Below are 11,039 nucleotides of genomic sequence, written 5' to 3'. Positions count from 1 at the left end.
CACTAGCCCATTATTAATTGTTATTTTGGCCTTGGAGTTTTGTAATAAAATTATATTTTGAAAATGGGGGTCTATTGAACCTTCAAAGTCTATAAAATTATTATATTTTCTTTTTATTTTGGTTTTTCTAAATTTTGAAATAGGGTTCACTTTCCCTTTAAAGGGACTCTATAAAAGACAGCGGTGGGGTGTAAAAATTAATTGAAATACGTCACAGGCACCACGTGACACCAAGATCCAAAGACAGCAGCGACAATTAAACGCAGTGCTAGTTAGGTTTTTGAAATAAAAAGAACTTTCTTTAAAACTACGCCTCCCCTGGGTCACGTGGTACCTCTGACGTATTTCAAATAATTTTTACCCACGCGCCGCTGCTTTCTTTGGAGTCCCTTTAAATTATAAGAATCATAAACCCAAGCGTATTAATTTAATTTAAATCCTTTAAATCAGTATATTATTAAAAAAAAAGTTAATACACTTTTCCTTTAAAAATAGTTACTTATAAACTTGTAACGACCAAGAAAAAGTATTTAAAAATATGTATAGTTTCAGGATATATCGGGTTCACAGAACTATGAAATGAATTCCATACTGTGATCAAATGAATTGGCAGCTTCGTGATTCTAGTCACGAAGTACAGTTTATAGGGTCTATTAACTAAATATCAAATCTATTGTCATCATATCTCGTTAAAATTCCTATCCCTAAAACAATTGAACGCTCATAAACAACGATGAACTAACTGATAAGGGGGGGAGGGGTTACAGTGTTGCCATAAAGAAATTTGGTTTTATTAGTACCCAAATATTGTTTTGGCGCGAACAGTGTAAATAAAAATTGAAACCAAGTATGTAAGCCTGAAACATCTGTCACCACAATTTACGTCACAAAAACAAATGGTAAGCTTACATTACAAATAAATGAAAATATATCAACACTTACCCAATACAGATGAGGTTCCAGAAGTTCGCAATATGTAGCGATGATTGTGGTAAAGTTCCAAAGTTTGTGTAATAATCCATTGGTCACAAAAGTTCACAATATCTCGCGGTAAAGTTCCAAAGTTTGTGTAATAATCCATTGGTTGCAAAAGTTCACAATATCCCGCGGTAAAACTCCAAAGTTCGCGTAATTATCCATTGGTCACAGATGTTCACACACCAGGGAAGACAGCGTCATATATCCAGAAGTCACAGTTCGTATAATAACACGCACAAAGAGTCACAGTTCGTATAATAGAGTGCTGTCAGAAGCGACGGTGTGACGTCACCCATGCTGTTTTCCCATAAAGAAAAAACGGTAACTGTCATGGCCGCCCATTGCTAAAGGCAGACTCGTGACGTTTAACCTTGGATCTGACGTCACAACTGACAGCACTCTATACCCATTAATCCGTAATTAATTTCCACCTGTTGAAAGAAAAAAATTGTGATACTATCCCTTTAAACCAAAAAGGGGAGTTTATAAAACCCGTAGCGCCATCTATCGAGACTATCCGAAGTTATTAACTAAAATTCTGGTGAAAGGATAGCACTTCCGGCGATCACCTACGCTTTAAGTCTACGAGATTTATCATTACCTGCCATTTCTACATTATTAGAAAAACCAAAAGAAAATCCCGAGAAAAATTGGAAACCTAATTTAAGTTTGATTAGATTAGACTTAAATGCTCAATTTTGAACACTAAAATTAAATTTAGAGGTTCCTAAATCATACTATCATTAACTAGATATTCCAAGGTATCTATTACGCTAATTAAATAGTCATAATTAACCTCAATCGGGATTAAAAGTTGGGATTTACTTTAGAACTTATCGCAGCTGCTTCGACCCCGGGGCAAACCATTATGCTAATCACGGTCAAGGTCGCCAAAAAACTAATTTATTTCTGGACGCAATTTCATCATTAAAATTAATAATAAATAAACATGTCTTACCATCAAATTGTAGCTCGGTTTCTCAGCTTTCCGATTATAGTGATTATTTTTACTGATTAACTTTAATTAACGCGATTAGTGAAGTTTAAAACGTTACACATGACAGCGGCGACCTGTCACTCTTGGTGAAAATGCAACTTCAGACCGTTAATCATCTTTATCGAGTATAAAGCCGCTGATTGGCTACCGTTCGTCACGTGATACCGGCATGAAACTTTTCAAATACAACGCGGGAAAAACTGAAAAGAAAATAAACGGCCGATTAAGTAACTGCTGACACCTAGTGGCGTAAAAGCGAAACAATTAAATTAATTTTTAGATTTATAATTAAAATTAAATACGGGGATTTATATAGTATAATTATGGGTATTTTATAATACAATTAAAATTAAATTAAATTAAAGTTTAGTGAAATATTAATGTTAAAAAATGAAATCAGTTCCAACCGAGATTCGAACTCGGATCGCTGGAAAAGCTAAACTGCTGACACCTAGTGGCAACATAAGGAAATTAAATTTCTAGATTTTTAACTAAAATTAAAAACGCCGATCTGTTTGCAATAATTATGGGTATTTTATGAAATAATTAAAATTAAATAAAACTAAAGTTTAGTTAAATATAAATGTTAAAAAAATTAGATCAGGTCCCACCGAGATTTGAACTCGGATCGCTGGATTCAGAGTCCAGAGTGCTAACCATTACACCATGGGACCGATGCACTTCCTTCGCCAAAATAACGTACATATTCCTAAAACGTTTAGAATAATAGCAACAAAATATTAAAATTAAATCTAATCTAACAAACAAACATACATTAAAATTAACAACAAATTGACCATTTTGTAGTATTCCATTGGATTTGGTTCCACATCTGAATAAAAATGCAGGAGATGCAAAACTGAACCCCATGCAGTTGGGGGCCATTCATAAATTTAAACTCTTAGTAACAGACGATATTAATAGAGGATCCCTAAGCACTTAACATGTGAAAGTGTACATACAACCAACATTCACCCAAGTGTAACCATAAAAAAATATAAAATTGGGTAAAAAAATCACCTCCACCTTTTACAGGTAAATTCTATTCTTTCTAGGGTGTTTCTCTAGAAGGAGGAAAAGAAGGGGGGTCAAAAGGGCAATAATAAACACAATACACCGAAAGCAGTCAACGGTGGTTGGTCACTTCCGGTCCCTGAATCTAAACGACGCCCGAAGAAAAAAATAACCATTCATACCATATAAGAATCAAAAGACGGTGGGTCCTTTTTTGAAATTTTTGAGGGTTCCCCGCTAGGGGGGAAAAAGCGAGAGATGAAGTAACCCTCCCCTCCATCCGTTAAGGAAAATTTAATTATTTAATTTGAAATTATATTTTATATTTTTATAATAATTTTATTATGTTTTATTTAATTATATTATTATAAATTAATTTATAATTAGTACTAGAATCGATTTAAAAAATATCACTTCACCCTCCCTTTAAGTTTCTTACTGTCAAAATTACAATACTTATTTCCCACCATAGTCAAGTGTATTGTGGGAACCGATTTAAAGGCAGGTGTTTTTCTCCTTAGCTAAAAAAAATTATTATATTTTTAAAGTCAATCGCACTTGTCTGTAGGTACAGCCCTTGATATTGTCAATATGCTTAGGGTTTATGGTCAAGTAAGACTGACATTGAGGGTTAAAGAAAGTTACTATTACTAAAAAAAATACGTGGAGTCCCGCGGTGAAACATTCCCAGACTCAAACAAGCCGACTATTTCATTCATGTTTTGTGTGGGAAATACTCGACATGCGGTCCTCTTAGGTCTATTTTCGCCTATTTTTCAATATTCAAATTTAATTCGCTTATTTACCGGTCGATTTTCACCGAATTAAGTTTAAAATAAAGCTAATTAAATGCTCCATGTTCTTATAAAATTAATCTATCATTATAACTTAATTTTAATTAAGTTTAAGTTGAATTAAACAATGAATTTTTATCCCCGATTTTTCAAGCGTAACTTCTGTAAAAATGGTCCGATTTTGACCGAATTAAGTTTAAAATGAAGCTAATTAAATGATCCATATTTTTTATAAAATTAATTGATAATTATAAGCTAATTTTAATTAAGTTTAAGTTGAATTAAATATTAAATTTCTATCCCCGATTTTTCAAATGTAACTTCTTTAAAAATGGTCCGATTTTGACCGAATTAAGTTTAAAATGAAGCTAATTAAATGCTCCGTATAAATTGATAGTTATAAGTTAATTTTAATTAAGTTTAAAATTAATTAAACGTTAAATTGTTTCCCCCCGATTTTTCAAAAGTAACTTCTTTAAAAATGGTCCGATTTTGATCAAATTAAGTTTAAATTAAAGCTCATTTAGTGCTCCGTCTTAATTGATAGTTATAAGTTAATTCTAATTAAGTTTTAAATGAATTAAATAATAAATTGTTTCCAACCGATTTTTTAAACGTAACTTCTTTAAAAATGGTCCGATTTTGATGAAATTAAGTTTAAAATAAAGCTCATTTAGTGCACCGTAACTTTAATTAAGTTTAAGGAATTAAACTAACTAATTTTTACCAATTATTCAAACACGCTTGAGAAAAACCATTTTAAATAAATATTGACAACTTATAACTTAGAGATTAGACTCAGAGGCATTTTGATTTCTAAACATACTAAGCACCCTTGAAACGTAATTTGAAAAAATAAATAAAACCAAAAAAAAAAGGAAAAAAGAATATGGGCGTGTCTTAAGTAAGAGAGAGGAAACGTCACTTTATGTGGCAGCGGCGGTTTCTGTCCGGGGCCCAAGGTTGCGCGCGCATTCAAATCCTAGCTAACACTAACCAAGGCAAGGCCTGAATCGCTGAGAATAGTCGAAGGGATAAGGCGAAATGGCGCCGTACTCGCCGAACCGCGAGTGTTTTTAGGCCCGATAAAACATTTTATTTTGTAATACCGAAAAATATATATATAGTTAACTTAAACCAAATCGAAAAAACACAGTAATTAACTTAATTTTTATATATATAATAATTAGTAAATAGTTAAATATAATAGAATATTCAAAGAATTTCACGTCATCGCTTGAACTGATGCTAGAAAAAAAATTGCATCTAGCCTGGCTGGGTATAGACGGTTTTATTTATCTCTACATACGATGAGAACTTTGTAAAAGAAATATGATGCGACGTTTCAACAGAATATTCTTTAGAATATTTCGATAGAATATTCTAAAATAATAATAGATCTATTTTTTCATCGAAATATTTCATTATTGGTGCTCGATTTAGGACAACAATTTATAATTAAATGGTAAGTAAACGTTAATTATTTTTAATAAATAATATTATAACCATAATATAATATTACGTAGATTTAAATTTAATTAAGAATATTAAGGTTAGGTTAGGTTAAAATTAAGGTTTAATAATTTATATTAAATTATTTTCATCTCTTTTAAATAAAATTCTGATATTATAGTATTTGAGTGTCTTGTTCCATTTCTAATATATCAAATATGTTTATTCATCCCGCTTTTTAACTATAGTATTTGAGAGCATTATACTGTATAGTTTTTCTGTTAAATAACAAAAACGTATTTTTGGGGTAATTTAATAAAAACAGAAATAATTTGATTAAAAATTTCGGTGTATAGTCTTTGAGCGTCTTGGTTTCTCCAAAGTTATAAACTTAATAATTATCATGTTAAACCACTAAAAGAGTATTATTGGCAAGGCTTATAAGGAAAGGTTTACTAGGGCCTTAACGGGGGGGGGGGCATGAAAAGGCCCAAGGTTTTTATCAGGCTCTAAAGCTCAGGCGCGAGTATAACGACGAAAGGTCAAAGGGCAAAGTATTAAATTAACTTTTAAAAGAGACGCAAAGCATCTGTTGACCTTTTAAGGATCTCGTGGGATAACCGGTACAATTTAATTAATCTTTTACGCCTTTTTAACTAAATTAAATGTCGCTATTAAATTTTAAAAGTTGTTTAAACTTAAGAAATTAGTTTAATTAAATAATATTAATCATAGGTTTATATTTATTTCTCAAGCACATTTATTGAATACTAATAATTAAATAATTAATAAAAAATATAGTTAATTTTTATATTAATTCAGTCTTAATTAAAAATATTATTTTTTTTTAATTATTCAAAGATGGAGTTGTACATAATTATTTCGCGTTGATGACAAATATTTGCGAGACATGGGTTGTGTCTTTTCAAAGCATTTTGGAGACACGAATCCCCGCTTTTTTCAGGTAATTAACCTCCTATAGTAGTAGTATTTGTGTGGCTTGTACCTACCATAAGTTTATAAGATTTTCGCCATAAGTATGACATCACCTATACACGTTCGTAATGCTACTGAGAGATAAGTAGTTCGAGAAGGAGAACGAGGGGGAGCGAGTCAATTGAAGTTCTAAGTACATTCGGTGGTGGTTAATTAATTTTGCAGCTAGGACCTATTCCATATAGGCACTCCTATTTAGTCCGCATTACTAAGCCCAAATTTGACAGCAGCGCCACCTCACTCACCAGCCCCTCCCTCGCCTCTTTACCTCCCCGAATCTATGACCTACCTCACTCACTCACTCGCTTCAAAATTACAAGCCTTTCAGTTTGTCATGACCAGAGATTAATTAAACAAACTTATGGAACATAACATATCTTATAAACTTATGATTAACCTATAGTAGTGGTAGTATTTGATTGGCTTGTACTATCTGGTCGTGTTAAAATCCCACCAAGTCACTGACTGTAGTAGCTAGATTACATCCCCCAAATAGATATTTTATACAAACATGAAGGATTCATACCAATTACACCAGGAGGCCGGGCTGGTTACCTGTAGGACAAAACCCTGTCTGCTTTTGTCCTCCAGGTAGCCAGCCCGGTCTTCTGGGTGTAAATGGTATGAATCCTCCATGTCTGTATAAACTATCTATATATAAATATTAAATCCTATTAAAGGTATGGAACGTAGATGACCACGGAAACCAACTGAACCCTGGTAAAATCGAAGTGACGCGTCTTGACCTTGTATTGCACCAAAAGGGTAAAACCCCCATACGTTGGCCACTCCGTTGTTTACGTCGGTACGGGTTTGACGCGGAGTTATTTTCATTCGAAAGTGGGAGGCGTTGCCCCACGGGTCCCGGGATATACGCCTTCAAATGTCGTCAAGCCGAGACGCTATTCAATACGGTGCAAGAGTTTATTCAATGTCGGAGCAGCGCCGTAGCAACCGGAAACGCGTCATCGGCTATGATGACGTCACCATCAACGGACGAACGTTTAGGTAGCATTTTCGGCATGCCAACCATGCCCAATTCGGTTTCAAGCAACACGGTGGCTAGTTACAATCCTCCTTTAGTGTCCAATGGTGTCGGTGCAATCGGAAATACCATAGGTCCTACTGGTCCCTTACTACCGAGTGGTTTACCGGCGCCCATGTCCGTGGATAACGTGGGGTATTTGGAGCCAATTGGAATATCGGCGGCTGTGGCGGCTAGCCAACCACGTAGCGGATCATTGGGGTCCATGCAATCGGTGCAACAAGTACCTGGTCAATTACCTCCTCCAAATGCGGTAACGGCGCCGGGGGAAGCCATAATCGTTACTAACAATAACATCGCGGTATCCCCGGCGCGTAATTCATTACCCGGAATTTATAATCCACCTGGTGGTATTGTTCCCCCAACCACGTCGGTCAGTGGTACGTGTTCTTGTAGCGCGTGTACCGCCTTGACCAGGGCGGCTGCGGTGACGTCGGCGGTGGTTCCCAATCCAGTTGTAGCAGCGTCATTACCGCATCAATACGTCAATTCGAGCGTCGTCGTGGTACCCGAGAAAAGTGGTGGTGGTGGTGGTACAGCTGCGTCACGCGACCCCTTTTACGTCAACGGACAATTACCCTGTTTAGCCCCGCCCCCTTCAACAATGGCTTACGTTGACCAGAACACAAACTACGCGAGATTGGACGATTTATTTAAACAAGAACAACAAAATTCGGCTGCTAAACGACAAAAGGACAATAATAGATTTTACGAAAATGTGACGCCTGAACCGGCCGGGATAACCGCTAAAAATTCGACCAATAGGGTCGGGGGAACGCCCCAAATCTCTAGAAGTAACACCGTGACGTCACCGACCATCCCTAAAAGCCCAGTCGTTCATTTTTACGCCAATTTAAATTCACCCCCGACGATGGAACCACTCGAACCAGGGGTTAAAGGTCAAGAAGAAATGACCGACGCCTCCTGCCCCGATTTATTGGAAGATGAACCCAGGGTCAATTATATAACCTTGGACTTGAATCACAGTCAACCGTCGACTGATATGAATGAAGTGACCGCCAGTTCGCCCCCCGCCACTGGACTTACGCCTAATTTGGGGTTATCACCTCCCGGGTCACCCGGAAATCCTACCGAGGGGTATGCCACTATTGATTTTGATAAAACAGCCGCTTTATCAAATTCATCCAATAATCCAAGTATTTTGGATGACAGTGTTAGAAAAACGAGGCACAATAGTGCAGTACCTGTTCCTTTAACCTTAACTTTCCAGTAGAACACTTCTAATTATAGACTTCTAACTCCGTCGACAATTTTTCTGGCGTCTGTTTGCAGGCTTAGAAGGTACAAAATTTTGCTACCTAACATAAGGGATTTTTTTGAACCTTCTAAGACTGTAAAACCAGCGTACCACAAGTCTATAATATAAATAAGTAATTTCAAATAATATCTATTTTTTTTTTTTTTTTTTTTTGAAATTAGGAAAAATTGTCAATTGAGCTTTAAAAATATATATTACATGTTAATCATAATTAAAATTAATTAAATTACAGAATAGGGGAGTATTATATGTAGAATTAATTAACTTTAACCAAAAAAAAAATATTAAATATTAATAAAGAAAATAAATAACAAACCAATATATAATAATAATAATGTAGCTGAGTAAGTCACGTGTTTAAAGCATTTAAATAATTAATTAAATCGGTTATAAATTTAAATTAATTTTAAAATTAATCGAAATGGAATCTTAAAAGAAAAATAAATTATATTTAACTAACTTGCACACAAAAAAAATTATTTAAATATTATAACCGATTTAAGATAATTTAAACATTATTACTAATTAAAAATAAGTCGTTAAAAAAATTAAACCAAAGAAATCTCAATTTTACCTGAATTATCTGGGGAGTTTAATCTCATTTTTTAAATTAAATTAAATTAAATTAAATTTAATAGAGATGTTTAATAAAAAATAAAAAAGGAGCCATATTTTTTAGGGCATTATTCGCGCGTATTTTAAAAAGAAAATTTATATGAAATTTGCCTTAAATTCATTTAATTTTAATTATTAAATTGTACACCAAAGATTTAAATGAAACCCGGTCAGTTTTTAAAAGAAATATAATTTGCAATATATTATTGTAAATAATGTAAATAAATAAATAAATACCAAACCAAGTTTATATAAGAAATGGCTAAAAAAAATGTTATGTAGCAAAATGAATATCATTAAAATATTACATATAGCGCCTATTTATGTTTGCATTTTATTTATGGGACTTTAAATATAATTACTTGCATCTAAAAAATTATTTTTAGGCCTATTTCATCTACTAAGCCTAACCTGTCATATGAACTTAATTTAATCTGTCTAAATAGATATCAAAATAAACCAAACTTACCATTAAAATGTAGCCCCGAATGTCAGCTATCCAATACGCACAATATTTTTTAATAATACGCGATAATTAACCACAATTAACTTAATTAAATCGCGTTAAATTATTAAGGAATTATTCACGCTTTTATTAAACTTCAATCTCGGTACGACATGACGTCACAATTTCATCTTTAGGGGGAGGTGGACGCTAATTGGTCGATTAAGGCACGTGATGATGGGACCCGTTGTGGTGGGGAGTTTGAAATGAGGTTGCGTTTATGTTCAGTCATTTGAAAAATAACAAGCTTAATTTTGTTTTTATGAATTAATACAATTAAATATGATTTATTTTATCCGTTTCATTCGTTATTTCACAAAAATTAAGCCTATTTTACGGTTTAATTCAATCTAAAATTAAACTTGAATTTAATGCCATATACATTGTACCTATTTAGAATATAATTTTCTCAAGGAAATTTAGAATTTAATTTTAAGTATTTAAAAACCCACCCATAATCCCACTCCCACGTACACTATTCAGTTCAGGCCAAACAATTACGCAGTCATTTGCCCTTAGAAGGAAAGGAGAAAGGCAAAAGGCTTAGCAAAGTTGAAACTCTAAGATACGCCATTGACTACATTCACGACTTGAAGGACATCCTGCAAGAAGCCGACGAACGCGAACGTCAACGTCAAGAACGCGGGCAAATAGAAAATCAGATAATAAACGCCGTTGATACTAATAACTTCCAGTGATAAACTTCTACGTCAAGGATAATTTGAAATTTGTAGCTTTAATATTATTTTAGTCACGTGATATTTCTAAATATTTTCATTCTGTAAATATTGATGTTAATTTTAATAATTGATAAGAGATGAGTTATCTAGTCATAGATTTAATTACGGTAATTTATTTTTAAAAGCTAATTACGATTCGGTAACTACGTTGATTTGCACTGAACGCACCGGGAAATCGCGCCTAAACCAAAGAGGATATACTGGAGTGGAGTAGAAATAGGAGCTTAGGACACTTACCTCTCGGATTCTTCCAGTATAAATTTAATTATTAAGTACTATTAATAATAATTAAGTCAGTAAATAGGAATTAAACTTCTATTCAATAATTAATTTTATTTTTCCAATTAATTTAATTAACCTGATTTAAACGGTGTGACGATTAACCCATTGAAAAAACCGTATTTTAAATTTGGTGGACGTTTTGACCCTTGTCAATAGAGTCTGCGCAGAATTTTCGGCCGATGTAATAAAACAAGAACGCGGGCCGGCTAAGGCGCCAGACTCCAGAGCTGAATCAGCTGATCCGTCACCCGGGCAGTTCAACTTTCAGCTCATTTTTCGCCATTGGTTCGGAAACTTTTAAAGTAAGTAAGAAGATCAATTTTAATTACCTCGATAATAGGT

At 33.8% G+C, this 11,039-nt stretch overlaps 1 protein-coding gene and 1 non-coding gene across 2 annotated transcripts; one reads left to right on the top strand and one right to left on the bottom strand.

Annotated features, from left to right (window-relative positions):
- Positions 1 to 2,577: 2,577 nt before the first annotated feature.
- Positions 2,578 to 2,649, bottom strand: TRNAQ-CUG (transfer RNA glutamine (anticodon CUG)). Its single transcript has one exon. It is a non-coding gene; the product is annotated as a tRNA-Gln (tRNA).
- A 2,113-nt stretch (positions 2,650 to 4,762) lies between these two features.
- On the top strand, positions 4,763 to 9,490 carry LOC149597244 (uncharacterized). The gene is made up of 3 exons (XM_089861161.1): positions 4,763 to 5,248; positions 6,097 to 6,199; positions 6,912 to 9,490. The coding sequence occupies exons 2-3, from the start codon at positions 6,146 to 6,148 to the stop codon at positions 8,508 to 8,510; spliced, it is 1,653 nt and encodes a 550-aa protein (XP_089717287.1). The 5' UTR covers positions 4,763 to 5,248; positions 6,097 to 6,145; the 3' UTR covers positions 8,511 to 9,490.
- The last annotated feature ends 1,549 nt before the right edge of the window (positions 9,491 to 11,039 follow it).

The sequence above is a fragment of the Phalangium opilio genome, unplaced genomic scaffold (assembly GCF_054372755.1).
Source record: "Phalangium opilio isolate 3A_F unplaced genomic scaffold, DU_Popi_V2 ptg000369l_1, whole genome shotgun sequence".
NCBI classification, from domain to species: domain Eukaryota; kingdom Metazoa; phylum Arthropoda; class Arachnida; order Opiliones; family Phalangiidae; genus Phalangium; species Phalangium opilio.
This window is presented reverse-complemented; position numbering and strand designations above follow the sequence as displayed.